This window comes from Rhopilema esculentum, chromosome 7 (genome assembly GCF_057945365.1).
Source record: "Rhopilema esculentum isolate cy_ngs chromosome 7, ASM5794536v1, whole genome shotgun sequence".
NCBI lineage: Eukaryota > Metazoa > Cnidaria > Scyphozoa > Rhizostomeae > Rhizostomatidae > Rhopilema > Rhopilema esculentum.
This window is the reverse complement of record NC_142821.1, coordinates 8,406,146-8,422,236: the sequence shown is the minus strand read 5'-3', so window position 1 is coordinate 8,422,236 and position 16,091 is coordinate 8,406,146. Positions and strand designations below refer to the sequence as shown.

General features: G+C 36.6%; 1 protein-coding gene across 2 annotated transcripts; it reads left to right on the top strand.

Annotated features, from left to right (window-relative positions):
• Positions 1–600: 600 nt before the first annotated feature.
• On the top strand, positions 601–15,898 carry LOC135683820 (serine/threonine-protein phosphatase 4 catalytic subunit). Of its 2 annotated transcripts, none has more exons than XM_065199174.2 (14): positions 601–915; positions 1,675–1,746; positions 6,693–6,744; positions 6,935–6,985; positions 8,974–9,075; positions 9,702–9,764; positions 10,934–11,044; positions 12,442–12,492; positions 13,143–13,218; positions 13,501–13,580; positions 14,189–14,310; positions 14,586–14,664; positions 15,381–15,435; positions 15,567–15,898. In XM_065199174.2, exons 1-13 carry the CDS (start codon positions 890–892, stop codon positions 15,429–15,431), a joined length of 936 nt encoding a protein of 311 aa, XP_065055246.1. In that variant the 5' UTR covers positions 601–889; the 3' UTR covers positions 15,432–15,435; positions 15,567–15,898. The 2 variants fall into 2 exon arrangements, with proteins under 2 accessions (XP_065055246.1, XP_065055247.1); XM_065199175.2 differs by having other exon boundaries at positions 602–915; positions 13,513–13,580.
• Positions 15,899–16,091: the final 193 nt, after the last annotated feature.

Below are 16,091 nucleotides of genomic sequence, written 5' to 3'. Positions count from 1 at the left end.
CGTGAGTCAGTCCAACTTGTCCTGACACCCCTATGAAAAATTATTTTTTTTGCGTCCCTGTGCTCATGTGGGGGTCAGTAGATTTTGTCTCTTTGCTTCATTTCTCATGGAAGGACCAATTTGTCTCGACGATACAACGATAGGATGGATTCTTTTCCCCGTTACAAAGTAATGAAATCCATTATAAGACTGGAATTAATAAAACATACTAAAAGCATGCCTTAAAAATAGCAGAATTTTTAAACGATTTCAAGAAAATGACTGCAAGAAATATTTTGAAATGTATTTTAAGCTTATCTGAAGGGCGTGGTCGCAAAAAATTTCACCGATCACGCAATCACGCCAAAATACCTGGTAACTCCTTGGCACAACTCTTTTTGGGTATCAGTTCCTTGTGCAAAATTTTTTGTTGATTTTTCCAGTAGATTTCTTGAATTTTGCAAATTGTCGTCCTTTTAAATACCCCCCCCCCCTCCTCACCCCCAAAAAAGTGCCGAAATTAAAAATCGGCCTGTCAGTAATCGTTTCCTGGGCTTATTATTTACTCGAAGCGATGCGGCTCAACCGCTACGAAGGAAAGCCTAAAGCCTCATTTCAGGGTGCCCTGTGGTTTTGTTGAGTAAGTTGCTGAAAGTTTTAGCGTGTGTAATTGTAAGTAGGAGAAAAGTTAGCAAAAATCTCAAGAAATAACCTTAAGCTCGTTAAAAGGGCATTTGTATTTCTTTCATACGAAGAGATTGATAAAAGCGTCGTCGGAAAAGCGAATTTATCGCTTTGATGTAGTCGAACATTCCATTGTTACCCATTAGGACAGTTCAGTTTAGGGAAACAGAAGACGGTTAGTTTAAACGTTTGAGTACTTGTCTGGATAAAAGCCGAAAGAACAAAAATGTCAGATTGCAGCGACCTCGATCGGTAAGTGAAGTCAGGTATTGTTATTTTATATACGGTAAAGGCGCCAGGCTTAGACTTTGATTTAGTACACATTCTGAACACTTCCCATTGCGCAAGGCCAATTTACTCATTGCTATTTTAAAAGGAAACGTTGTTTTGAGCCAAAGAAGGTTGTGTGTTTTGACAGACTCCCAATAGAGGTATACTCTCTGCCAAGCTCTTGCATTTTTCTAGAAATTGTTTGTTCATTTAAGTTCTTCAAAAGAAACCCTCTGGACTGGATCCCCTAATATCGTCATTTTCCAAAAAGGCTTAGAAGCAATTACCCCTTTTTCCCCTTTACTTTGCCCTATTCTCTACATTGTCGAATTAACAAATACTTTTCATCTTTCTTAACATGATTTGACTGTTAAGGGGATAGGGGGTTAAGCTGAAATCAATTAGAAGTTTTGCTTTGGGACAAAATTTTAATGATTAATTTTTATTTGATATCATAAAAAACCATTTGCAGCACCAATTTTTGCTAGTTGATGGACCAAACCTAACAATTGCTTTTCAAAGAATTGCCTTCAAATCTATCTTTAGGCCAACATAAAGGCTGCCTTAGCTCCTCGAAACAAAAGGCCATTTGGTCGCTGTTTACCCTTTCTCAAAGCACAAAATATCCCTCTAGTGTATACAGGCCTTTGCCAAAATTAATACTTTATGTATTTGTAATAAAAAGTTTTGTAATTTTCTATAACTTCTTAATGACAAACAGATTTGGTTCATCATTTGTAGGCAGATTGAACAACTGAGAAGATGTGAAATTATAAAAGAAAGTGAAGTTAAAGCTCTTTGTGCCAAGGCAAGGTATCCTGTCCAGTGTCATTTTAACGTTATGCTCATAGTTAAGAACTACTCAATACAATTTATGAGTAGGTTTAAGCATGTCAAGAATTTTAACATCTGGCAATTATCACCAGTTTCTTGTCAGTGTTAATCTTAGGGTCATTCCATATCAAAGGAGGACAGGCATGTAACCCAAAGTCTCAGAAATTGCTCATTTTTTGTGAAGAAGTGGATAATGATAAGATAAACACATATACAAAATTTTACTTCAAAATCTTTTGTTGTTCTAAAAATAGAGCATGTTGAAATTTTGCTGATTCTCAGCATTTTTTCCAATGTCCGCCATTTTGAATTTAACCCAGAGGTTAATTAAACTAAATAAATGCCTCTACTTAGCATCTTGATGTAAAAATCATGTTTTTGACTGATTTATGTATCAGGTTTTCAAAAAAAGTTAGAAAAAATTTGTGAGACACACCCACAGTCTGTAATTAACTAATTAACGAGGAGCAGTTGTTGTCATAGCAACGAGTTGTCAAGATGTTATGCAAATTTTTGTCATGTTGCACACCTGTGATAAATTTCAAATTTTCCAAGCATGAAGCTACAGTCATAAGTAACTCTTTTACAAAGAATTAGCAGGGTTATATTTGTCTTTACAAAAATACAGCCCTAGAAATGCTAGGTACTGTAAATGCCTCTTTCTTCTTCTTCACCTTGTTAAAAATTAGCAAATTGCTAGCTGAAAAAATTTTAAAAAATATGTTAAAGCAGGAACTGATCTTTTGACAATCTTTGTGTGTTACAATTTATCAGCATACTGCTAGAATAATGCATATAAATCAGTTTGGGACATGGGTGTGGACATGGGTGTTGGCTAAGGGTGTGGAATGTATGCTGAAAGGTTGTAAGGGGCTTGAGGGCTGTAAAACTTATATTGGTAGGGAGCTAAGGCCTGTTCTCTGTAACAATTTATATGGTCATCATATAAAAAAGTCATGATACACCTTAAATATAATTAGCAACTTTAGCAACATCTCTGTCACAGAGGTAATATTGTCTGCTGGACAATGTTGATGTTCTTGGTGCTTCAACCATCATGACAAAATTCTCTATAGGTACCCAGCATGTCTTCTCTTCTGGGCCATGCAAATGAACAGCTTGGTAAGTGTGGGTGCAAGAAATTGACTTTTGCATCTTTGCTTTCAGTGTCTAATTCACCAAAAAGCCCAAGCCAAAGAAAGTCATCATACGAACAGACCAAAAAACATCCAACACGGAGCTTTTCTTTGATTTTTTCATCTTTGGTTGGCTCTCCAGTAAGACTGAACTCTGCTTCAAAGTTGGTATCAACTGATGTTTGTTTCACACCAACTTTTCATTGTGATAAAGGGATAAATTGATGGAAGCTTCTTGTTCCTGGGACGGTCCTAGCTTTTGCAAAGCGGGTTTCCATGCGTTTTCTCGTCTGTGATATCTCAATTTGTGAGATGAAGAAAAATTGAATGCCAGAGATAAAATTTGAGCAAAATTCCATCATATGAGTTGAAGACAAAATTTGATTACCTGGGGGGCGTTGTAAACTGGCTTTTGCCGTGAGGGGCTTGACTGTCCCACCTATTCCATCACATGGGGGTTTCCTGTGGCTGGTTGCAAAAAATTCCACTGGCAATCAATTCCAAAATCCTCTCTATGGTAGCACAAGTTTAGAAAATTTTTGCAGTTTTTATATTGGCCTGCACAGCCATCTGAGAAGTAATGGATCTTTGATATGCCAGTGGATATTTTTTTCCTTGACGAAGGTAGCAGTACCTTCCATGACATCATGAACAAAACTCACATCATGCTCCAAGTCATCAGAAATAAAGCATGATATATAACCACAGGATGCAATGAGCATTGCTGCTGATTCCAATAGGTGGGACAGTCAAGCGCCTCACGGCAAAAGCCAGTTTACAACGCCCCCCAGGTAATCAAATTTTGTCTGCAACTCATATGATGGAATTTTGCTCAAATTTTATCTCTGGCATTCAATTTTTCTTCATCTCACAAATTGAGATATCACAGACGAGAAAACGCATGGAAACCCGCTTTGCAAAAGCTAGGACCGTCCCAGGAACAAGAAGCTTCCATCAATTTATCCCTTTATCACAATGAAAAGTTGGTGTGAAACAAACATCAGTTGATACCAACTTTGAAGCAGAGTTCAGTCTTACTGGAGAGCCAACCAAAGATGAAAAAATCAAAGAAAAGCTCCGTGTTGGATGTTTTTTGGTCTGTTCGTATGATGACTTTCTTTGGCTTGGGCTTTTTGGTGAATTAGACACTGAAAGCAAAGATGCAAAAGTCAATTTCTTGCACCCACACTTACCAAGCTGTTCATTTGCATGGCCCAGAAGAGAAGACATGCTGGGTACCTATAGAGAATTTTGTCATGATGGTTGAAGCACCAAGAACATCAACATTGTCCAGCAGACAATATTACCTCTGTGACAGAGATGTTGCTAAAGTTGCTAATTATATTTAAGGTGTATCATGACTTTTTTATATGATGACCATATAAATTGTTACAGAGAACAGGCCTTAGCTCCCTACCAATATAAGTTTTACAGCCCTCAAGCCCCTTACAACCTTTCAGCATACATTCCACACCCTTAGCCAACACCCATGTCCACACCCATGTCCCAAACTGATTTATATGCATTATTCTAGCAGTATGCTGATAAATTGTAACACACAAAGATTGTCAAAAGATCAGTTCCTGCTTTAACATATTTTTTAAAATTTTTTCAGCTGGCAATTTGCTAATTTTTAACAAGGTGAAGAAGAAGAAAGAGGCATTTACAGTACCTAGCATTTCTAGGGCTGTATTTTTGTAAAGACAAATATAACCCTGCTAATTCTTTGTAAAAGAGTTACTTATGACTGTAGCTTCATGCTTGGAAAATTTGAAATTTATCACAGGTGTGCAACATGACAAAAATTTGCATAACATCTTGACAACTTGTTGCTATGACAACAACTGCTCCTCGTTAATTAGTTAATTACAGACTGTGGGTGTGTCTCACAAATTTTTTCTAACTTTTTTTGAAAACCTGATACATAAATCAGTCAAAAACATGATTTTTACATCAAGATGCTAAGTAGAGGCATTTATTTAGTATAATTAACCTCTGGGTTAAATTCAAAATGGCGGACATTGGAAAAAATGCTGAGAATCAGCAAAATTTCAACATGCTCTATTTTTAGAACAACAAAAGATTTTGAAGTAAAATTTTGTATATGTGTTTATCTCATGGTTATCCACTTTTCCACAAAAAATGAGCAATTTCTGAGACTTTGGGTTACAAAATGAAGAAATTTGTCCCACTTTGAAATGGAATGACCCCTTATTGAAATGTCAAGATTTGCTCCCTAGCAAGTTTGTTAACAGATTTAAGATATTTCAGTTAAGAGAAAATTTTGTGTTACTAAATAGGTATGGCATTCCTTTAATGTTGATTTTGCAAAGGAGGCAGACAATAACATTATGATTAAGTTTCAAAGGGTCCTCAGATAAAGCAAGAAGAAAATTTTCCCAATCCCCTATATGTTATTCTCTACTCTACATAAATTGCTTATCTGCAAACATTGATTGTCTTAAAAAATTTTATTCCCATTTCTTTATGAAGTTGAATTATCAATTTTGTAAAACCTGACCATGAGAAAAACTGGGAAAAGCTCTTTCCACATTAGCAAAGGTTAGACAAAGCAGCAAGTTGAAAAGCTTTTTACATTTTGGCAAAGACTGCATGAAATCAGCAATTGCTGGGAAATATACATTTGTTATCACATATTTACCAGTGTCATGGACTTCCTGAAAAACAAAATGAGGGATTAGCCAAAAGTTGTCAATCCAGCAGGGAAAATTTTTGCATCTTGCGTAGCTGTTTAACAGCTATTGTTAGAAGACAAGGACATAGGTACAAACTTCGTGGTTGCCTAGGGGCTTGAGCCCCCTGCACCCCTGACAGGTCTGTGAAGCATAGCAGAATTTGGCTAACAACATCCAGCATATTTTCTCAGTTTATAAGATGGTAGAGCAAAGGAGGTGTTATTAGGACTCTATCAGGCCTTTCCCGGAGACAAGGGCTATAGCCCGCGCTCACGCGAAGCCTAGGGGGAAAAGTTTTGCAAGGGTTTTTTTCTGTCCATGCAGTTGTTTATAACAATGCTCTCATTCAATCCACTTTGTCTCACTCTCCAATTTTTTAACTACTTACCGCTATCAGGGTATTAAAAAATAATGTCGTGTCAAAGAGATATATGGTTTTTATAAATATTGTTATAAAAAGGAAATTCCGTTTTTTTGACATCAAATGTTAACAAACAATAGTGTTATCTGTTAAAGCTAGCAATAGACAAGGAAATGATTGTGCAGGAAAGGAACCAGAGATAACGTAAAATAGCAAGAATGAGAATTGTTACACAATACTGTCAAGTTTAATGCAAATCAACTTAATCTTAGATAACCCTTAAAATAGCATCGTACAGCTCTTTATCTTTTTGAATAAAGATGAGTTTCATTGGATACTACTCAATAAATCTGTGTTTCTACAAAAAACGTTGCCATTTTGCAAAAAACCAGGTATCTCTTTTGTCATTTTAAGGAGTAGTAATGCACATAAAACAACTGTCTTAAGATAAATCATCTATACAAGTAGGCAAGGTAATAAATTTTTTGACTTGTATATACTCAAATATAAATAGATAAACAACAAATTCTGCAAGGACTAAATAGCCCACACAGCCAAACCAGCAGGGGTCTTTTTTAGCCCGCGTGCTTTTTATTCCCAAAGAGGCCTGATTCTATGTGGGCCCCTGTCCTTTGATTAACCATATGAGCTCCAGTTTTAAACTCCTGTATCTGGTTTTATTACCTCTTTTTTACTTTTTTTATTCTTTATTTATTTTTTCTTTTAATCAAGGGAAATTCTTATAGAAGAAGGAAATGTTCAGAAAGTTGATTCTCCTGTCACAGTAAGTTTTCCCATTCTTCAGAGACATTTTTAATTTTCTGATGCATGTATAATGCCTGATGTTTATAAATTTGTATGTATTTTGTATCACAAGTGTCTTGTTGTTTCCATTTCCATTTGTTAATGAATTATATTGGCTCATAACATCAACATCATTCATCATAAACTTACTTTTAATTTCATGTCAACAGGTTTGTGGTGACATCCATGGGCAGTTTTATGACTTAAAAGAATTATTCAAGGTATGTGCTAGTTTATAATGTTTTGTCCAGTTTTGCTTCCTTTATTGTAACAAGGCAATTTGAAGTATTCAACCAAAGTATCCCTTTATTTCCAACTGACAATTTTTTCACCCTTTCATATTTTAATCTTTACACCAAGACTAAAGAGATTCTTGACCTAAAGAATGAGCTGGTTGTCACTTCCATGAATAAAAAATGAGTTCAAATCAGCTCATTTAGTCAAAAAGATATTTCCAACATATCAATTATTTATGTTTTGATTATCTCTTTTGTCATGAAATATTGAATTGAAAAGTAAGAGAATAAACTCGGTAAGCTGGATTTAGAGAAATGGGCATAAAGAGTTTAATTAAAACTGTGAACTTGACAATTTTTGTTGTGCTTCAATATTTTTTAATCTTCTGATTATTTTTTGGGTTATTAACTGGTAATGTAGATTTAAATTGGATGTGTTAAGGTTGCTTTGTCTTTTTGGTGATTAATGTTGTTCAAAGAGGGATGAATACTTGTAATATATATTTTTTCTTCCCAACTCAATGATCTTTGCAAAGTGCAAATGATAACTTTCACAATGACAACTAAATTGTTTTATTATTATGCCCATTTTTAAGCGGAGTTATGGAAATTGGCTATGGCAAGTCAATGATGCATCACACAAAAAGCTTAACAAATCCTATAATTGGACATTTGTTAACATTGTTTAGAAATAAAACATCTTTGACACATTTATTGCTTTTCCTAAAAAATATATTAGTTTGATGATGAAGATCTATTTAAAGATACAAGGAAAAAACTTCATTTCTTCGGAGCACTTAACTTTCAGAACTTATACAAAAAAGAAGTGAAATTTGAAGGAAGTTGAAACATAAGGAAGATTGATCAGTTCGTTTAAAATGTGGTTATGAATGAGACCATGAGTCTGAGTAAGAATGAGAAAGCTGCACAGAAAATTGTGTGACAGGACAGGCAGGAGTGAGTGTGGAAACAATAGGTTTGGGAGTCAGGAAATTTTTGGAAACCTCTTACAATATGTTTAGCATGGTCTTGGAAACAAATTTAGTTAAAGGCCACAGAAGAGGAGGCAGTTGTTTAAAGTTGGTTGAGCCTGTGCAAGTGAATGAAAAATGGCAAGCATCCTCTGGTCGAAAAATGGCAAGCATCTTTCCAAAATCAATTACCATTGGAAATTGGAGCTATGTTCGATCATCATTGCTATCTCCACAATTTGAATATTTCAGTTATATGATTATACAATTTAGTTGTGTCTCATAACCGGAAAAAAAAGCCAACTATGAATCACTGTAGCGTGAATTTTTACAATTTTAAAGTGAGGGACAGGAAAATAACACAAGCAATTTTATGCTGTGCTGCAAGATTCTTGGCTTCCATCAAAGACAGTGTAGCAAACTCTTTTAATTGTCAGTCGTCAAAGGCAATTTTGATTACCTTACAGTTGCCAACTTGCAGGATGAAAGTCAATTTTAACTTGTTCATCTGATTCCAATTTCTTCCTTTTTATTATTTTTTTCTATTTTAAAAATGTATAAAGTTTTCACAAAACAACCATTCAATACAACAAAAATGAAATATTTATTTTGACTTTAATTTTGATAATTTTCTGCTTCTAAGATGTTGCATATAGTTATGGTGCTAGTTAGATGGCATTTTCTTAGCAAAGTAAAAAACTGTTAAAGAAAATGCAGTCGCAGCTATTTTGTTTTCAACAGAGTATATAGAGAGACAACAATGCAATTTCTCTATCATTGCTTTATTTTCAATGTTTCCCTCTTACCTGATTCCCTTTTTCCTTATTCATAAAACCTTGTCATGTTGTTAAACCCTTGTCATATAGATCCCTTTGCTTGGTGAATCATTTCGCACACTTGAATACAAAACTATAGCTACTAGATATCCAATTATCGATTTGTTCACACTGATTTAGTATATTGGTTCGGAGCTGGTTATCCCATGTTCTTGTAATTTTTTAGGTTGGCGGCGATGTTCCTGACACAAACTACCTATTTTTGGGTGATTTCGTGGATAGAGGATTCTACAGTGTCGAAACATTTTTGTTGCTTTTGGCTTTAAAAGTAAGCCCATCCTTGTGCTGTTTACGTTACTAATAAAGTCAAAATCACATTTTTTTGTTCTTTCTCGTTGTTCTATGCGCATGCCAACAAAAACTATCAAGCATATGGTTGAAAGCCCTGCACGATAAACTGAAACTTTTTAAGAAACTGGCAGGCGAAGTTTTAAGGATGGTTTGAATATTGAACTAGAAAATCCAATAAATAGTTTCTTCCTAATTGTAGACTTAATGCTATGTTCTTGTAGTTTCAGTGTATGGTAATTAAAGATTCAAAGGGACTTAGAGCTTGTTTTTAGTGGGTCTGTTGTAAGATTCCTAAAATGGAAGACAATTTAATTGGCGTTGGAAAACTCTGTTAAATTAGGTGAGAAAGAAAAATGCGATTCTTCAAAAGCCGTTTACACAGTCACTTTAAACAGTCAATTTTGAAAGTCTAGGGTTTAATTCTGTTGAACATAAAAAATTTTCTTAGAAGCCTAAATGTTTCTTGCATTTCTCTGGTTTTAAATTGTTTGCTGATAAACTAAGCGGGTTTGGTTTGATTTTTGAAATGTAAATGAAAAAATAAAAAGGTGTTTTTCAGCACCAGGAATTTCATTCATTAACGTTCTATTCACTCGTTTTTAGGTCAGATACCCCGACAGAATAACGCTGATTCGTGGAAATCACGAAAGCAGACAAATCACGCAGGTAAGCATCTAAGAAACGATTGTAGAATATTCACTTTATATTCCATTGCTTTGCGTGTTTCGTGAAGAAAGACCTAGCATTCAACCAGCGAAGGGGGGAGGAAGGGGGGAAGGGTGGGGAAGGGGGGGGGGGGTAGGATACTGAAGCTGATCGATTTCTGTATCTTGAAATAGATTAGTCCAGTAAACTGCTTCGAAGCGAATGATTGTTTGTCTCCCCTATCGCTTAAAGATATTTTTGCGATACCTCAATGTTTTTAATAGCACCAAACAAGTGTTTGCAGCCCCTTAGATAACTGGTAGCATACTGATACGCACCTTCATTATCACATCTCGTTAAGCAGCTCGTTTTGCAGCTGGAAAGTTATTGTCTCATGGCTTACCATTCTTTGTGTTGAGGCACAGTGAAAGCAAGATTTCAGGGTTGGAAATCCTCTAAAAATTCTTTTATTTCTGAAAATAAGATTAAATGAGGTCCAAATTATACTCAAGTATCGAACTTCTGATAAAAGGTTAGGCACTCACCTCCCTGCCATCTCCCCTTCCCTGCAATCTCCTCTTCCCTGCTAGCTCTTCTTCCCTGCCAGCTCTTCTTCCCTGCCAGCTCCTCTTCCCTGTCACCTCCCCTTCCCTACCACCTCCCCTTCCCTGTCAGCTTCCCTTCTCTGCCAGCTACCCTTCCCTGCCACCTCCCCTTCCCTGTCAGCTTCCCTTCCCTGCCAGCTCCCCCTCCCGACCAGCTCCTTTTCCCTGCAAGCTCCCCCTCCCGACCAGCTCCTCTTCCCTGCAAGCTCCCCCTCCCGACCAGCTTCTCTTCCCTGCAAGCTCCCCCTCCCGACCAGCTCCTCTTCCCTGCAAGCTCCCCCTCCCGACCAGCTCCTCTTCCCTGCAAGCTCCCCCTCCCAAGCCAGCTCCCCCTCCGAACTTTGGACGTGCACTTATTTTGAACCCAATTCATTTAAACATGCAGCTACCCTGTCCGTGAAAGGGGCCTCAAGACGTCTCTGAAATCAGGGTTTCTAAGAGAAGCAAGAGGCAGTGCTTCAATTATCATTTGCAAGAGGCAGTTTTTCAATCTTTCGCAGACAGATCAACAGCTGAAAACTTTTTTATGAATACTATACCCATTTTACTTGAATAGCGTATTTACAGAGTCATGTTGTTCTCCAGGTTTATGGTTTTTACGATGAATGTGTCAGAAAATACGGATCAGTGACAGTGTGGAGATACTGCACCGAAGTGTTCGATTTTCTAAGTTTGTCTGCAATCATCGACGACCGAGTAAGTCGAAATCTATTCACCTGTTATTAGTGCTTCTAAAATCCTTTTGTATTCTTTGAAAAACCGTGGTAAGCAATTGAGAGCTTCAAGTAAAAAACGACAGGTATTTCGATTGCTTTGAAGTAATTATTCGTCTGATCCTATGTTTGGAAGTTGGAGGTTGCTTGCTCCGTGAATAATGCTTGAAGCTATAGCCACAATAGTGCGTGATTGGGTCCTATGTCTCATAGTATCATCGTTTAGCTATTATTCTATGATTATTGATTTTTTTGTATGGTATTGTATGATATCAACATCGCTTAAGATCGGTTCTAGAAGATGGGCTGTATGTTGTGGAAGAGGATGCAATACACCACTAAGGAGATGTAAATTGTTCGTTAGTATAAAACTGGGAACTGGTCGCTTTGTTTGTCGTCAAGTATTGTTCTATCCTTGGTCCCTTCTCATCGTTAAAGTATGAGTCCTTATGTCCTTGGCCTCTTCTTTGTCGTTAAAGTACGGGACTTTCTGTCCTTGACTCCTTCAGTGCTAAAGTGGCACCCAGCTCAACAATACATCTGTCCACATTGGAATCTTACTTTTCAGACAACTTGCAAGTGGAAGTCTTCACTTTCATATAGACCCATTTCTACTAATGTCGTTGTATTATAGCAGTTCTTCGAAGCATTATGAACAATGTTAGCAATGCTCAACGTGATTGGGAAATTTGCGGTCAAACCCCCTATACTGTGTTATCGTCAGTCGTTTTCAGCATATGGTTTCCCTATTTTTTTTATGTACACGAGTTTATCCTAGTGCATTTTCATCAACCTCAATATCTTGAGTAATTGTAGGGGCGGACACTTGGTCAAATATTAGGAGGGGACAAGCCTATTGTTTGATGATGACATCACATGCTCACTTTTTTTAAGAACAAAAGACTATTGTCCTCCAAAATATTGTGGGCGACGGCCCCCGCTTGCCTCCCCCCAGGTGTTCGCCACTAAGTAATTGCCATTATTCAGTTCTGGAAGTCGTCCCTCCAACTCATTGCTACAAAGAAACGGATTGACTCGTTGATCATGCAAGTCATGATGTTTCGAATGACGTCATTTTGCGGCTTACCAATTCGTATTCGTTATCTATCACAGTAATATTTGTTTCTCTAAGTGCTACCTTTGCAAAGAATTAGTGTTATGTTGACTGGTTTTGCTACCCATACTCGCATCCTATGTGTCCTCTATTTTACTGTTGACATGACAAACCTTATAACGCTAGAATAGAAAAACCGATGTTTTTATGCCTGCTTTGTGGATTTGTCCAGAATTAGGTTTTCTGACGGTTTTTGACCAAATTCACGATATTGATCTGAGAAATGTTTGTCTATTTCTCTCATTTTTTATATTGTTGCTTTCCAGATATTTTGTGTACATGGCGGTCTATCTCCTTCGATCACAACTCTAGACCAGGTTTGACTATTTAAAATTCACTTTTTAATCTGGCAGTATCAAATTGTAATGAGAAATCAATCTTAGTAAGTGAATGTGCAAATGTGCTATTACAGAATTTCTATGCTCGATGATTTTGTAATCCTTTAAAATCTAAACCAAAAGTAATATAGAAAATACAGCAACTGTTGAATATGACTTAAATCTAGGCGATAAGGCGTCGGCGTTCAGAATTGCTGTTTGAGCTCTAAAGATTGTTAATAGGAAGGCACTGACAGAACGATGAATCCCAGCTATCATTCTACGTATTTGTGACATCTGTCCTCCTTGGTGCAAAGCCCTTCTCAAGCAGGCTCTAGGGTAAGGATAAGATGCCAGAGACAGACCCTTCCTTCATTGTATGATTTGAATAAAATGGTTCAGTCATAAAAGCTATAAGAAATATTTACGATTTTTACAGCCTTCAAGTCCGGTAAAAAGAAATTATCTGTTATTTCTTGAACTGTGTAAAAAGTAGTAACAACTTAGCTTGTATTCCTAATGCTCTGTCAATGTTGCTGTTTTTGTTTGGTTGCCGGTTTTTAAAGTAATTACACGATACGTATTTGGCTTTTTATTCTAGATTCAATTCAGATGGGTTTTAGAAGTTTAAAAAATTTCTCGCGTTTTAGATTCGAACAATCGACAGAAAGCAAGAGGTTCCCCATGATGGTCCTATGTGCGACCTTCTCTGGTCAGACCCGGAAGGTAATTATGAAATTTTAGGCCTGCTTATTTTCGTTATTGTTGCAATCTCAACATAAGCAATAGATTTAACCTACTTGCATTCCAGTAAGCAGAAAGGTAACGCTTTCCAATGAATGAATCCACCCCCTTTTCTCGCAGACAAACAGCACCCACAATTATGATTAACTTCAGTGCGCATGCTCTTGATTTGAATGACAGAATGCTCTTTTGTTTACGTTGAGAAAGATTTTGGTCTTGTAATTCTAACAATAATCTGATAATAATTTCTACTAATAATCTCAGCCATTTTTTCAGATACTCAAGGCTGGGGTGTTAGCCCAAGAGGAGCTGGCTATCTATTTGGCAGTGATGTCGTTGCACAGGTACGGTCTCACGTTAGTTTTTTCACTTCGAGGCTTGGAAAGTGAACTTTTATCGTCTTAGAAATGATTGTTCATTTGCTTTTTACTGTACCTATATATCTGATCGAAAGAAGTTGTATTGACAGAAGCCATAGAAGCGAAGGGTCTAAAGGGCTTGAGCCACCTATATACCAGAAACAATAACAAATAATTTTGCTTTTATTCTTTTGCCACCGAAAAACTTTTAAGCCCCCCATTCCCCTGTCCAAAATTTGCTATGCGGTCCCTGCTTAATCAATGGCCAACGAATGTTTCTGAGCTGAAGAACACGCCTGTTCGAATTTATGCTTGATAATGAATATCGTCATCATGGCTATAATATTCTGGGTCTGTTGATTTAAAAATCATTGATTATCTCAATAGACGAGTTACATTGATTTCAACTCAATCGACCTTTCTTATGATGTCATATTACTAACACAGCTACTACAGATTTCAATTTAAAAAACCCTGATTTTTTTCAGTAAGATGAATAAGGTTGTATTTTGCTATATGCACTTTGCAAAAAAATTCACACATAATGTTTGATGGTAGTGGTAACTCGGCTGACGGAGACAACTTTTTTGCAGTTCAACGCCACAAACAACATCGACTTGATATGCCGTGCTCATCAGCTTGTGATGGAAGGCTACAAGTGGCATTTTAACGAAACTGTTTTAACTGTATGGTCAGCGCCAAACTACTGCTATAGGTAAGACTACCATTTAAAAAAGCATTCCTTCAATTTTTTAAGATTTCTGCTTTGTTTACCAACTATAAAGGGTTTAGCTGGACGACTCCTCTGCCTACCAAATAACGATCAAATTATTCAGTTTTTAGTCGTTTTTCAAAACTTTTTGGCTTTATCAAACGTGTACGTATTCAAAAGGCCGCCTTGTAAGCATAATCGTCGTGCGTTTGCACAACTGTTTGATATCTTAATCATTTGAGCTGTTAACGAATAAAATACTTTCTTCTGTTTTCTAGATGCGGTAACGTTGCGGCCATACTAGAACTCGATGAACACCTGAACAAGGATTTCACAATTTTTGAAGCCGCTCCTCAGGTATATTTGTCCACATTTTCGCTTGGCTATTTAGTTTGTATTTTTGTAGCATTATAGGCTATTTCTAAAAGTCGATGATTTTGTGTGACCACACGATCAATAAAAAGCATTAAACCCAGTTCATTGTTTTCCGTAAGGCAGGTCTCCCAGGTGGCGTTGCAAGTTGAAGCAAATGAAGCAAATTTTATGTTTAGAGTTCTGTGCTTATCTGTTGCAATCGCTATTGCTTTTCTTCAAATCAAGCTGCATTTTGGCACGCATAAACTATCAAAATTTTGGGCCCTGGTAAGACAGGGGTTGGGTATAAAGCAGTACGTACGTGGATCTACTGCCCTGTTGATAGTGTTGTCAGGTACATAGTTTTAAAGTCAGAAACAGGGGGAGGGGGGAGGATATAAAAGATGCCAGAAATATATCTTTGAGAAATTATATTCCCGTGAATTTCTTGTTAAGAAGCATGGTTTGATGTTGCTTTGCTGGTTTCGTTACCGTTAGGCTTTATATGGTTGTGAAAATTACCGTTAGGCTTTATATGGGTGTGAGACGATTTAATGATGTATAATTTAAAAGAGAAAACTGCTACTTTCAATGCTACTATTTACAAAATTGTCTTAACGTAAGATGAATTCGATATGGTGCTGCAAGACATTTTCTACTCTAGATAGCAAAAACAACTCCGTTCTCATTTTTCAATTGTCTTTCTTTATTTTTCAAAGGAGGTTCGAGGTATTCCTGCGAAAAGACCGCAAGCCGATTACTTTTTATAGAAAGGTAGGCAGAGACATCGAAGATGATAAAGTGAAGGTTATGCTATTACAAAATGGTGTTATTTCTCTGCTTACTTTGTATTTCCATTGCAAGCGATATAAGAAGGCTCATTTTCCAATTTTCCGTTTTAACAGGACTCGAGTGATCGTTTTTGTTCACGTAAATTACCCAAAGGCCGTTTCCCACCACAATTACCTGCCAGCAACGATAGCAATCGACGAAGAGTTAAATGAACTTATGAATAAATATGCAAAGAAACTGCGCTTCTCACAATTCAATTTCATCTTTAGATCCTACAAAATATGACTAAACAATGTAAATTTGGATTGTTGCTTCAGGCTTATCTTATAGTTCAAGAAAGTTTTTTTCTCACTTGTATTACAATGTCTTATTTTTGCAAATTTTCTTTTTAACTTTGAGTATGTTAGTGACATTAAAATATTCTTTAAAATATGATTTGGAAAGTTATTCGTGTTTTAATCATGTTTCAATCCATGGAATGAGTGAGAATATATCCTAGAGCAGATTTCAAATGTAGTGCTTCACAAACTATCTGTTGATTGGCTGTCTGACGTTTAAGTAGTTATAAGAGTGGGGCAAAAAGGTTAGTTGCTCTTGGCGCCTGGAAGGGTGCAGATGTAAGGCAAAAGGTAGCTCTT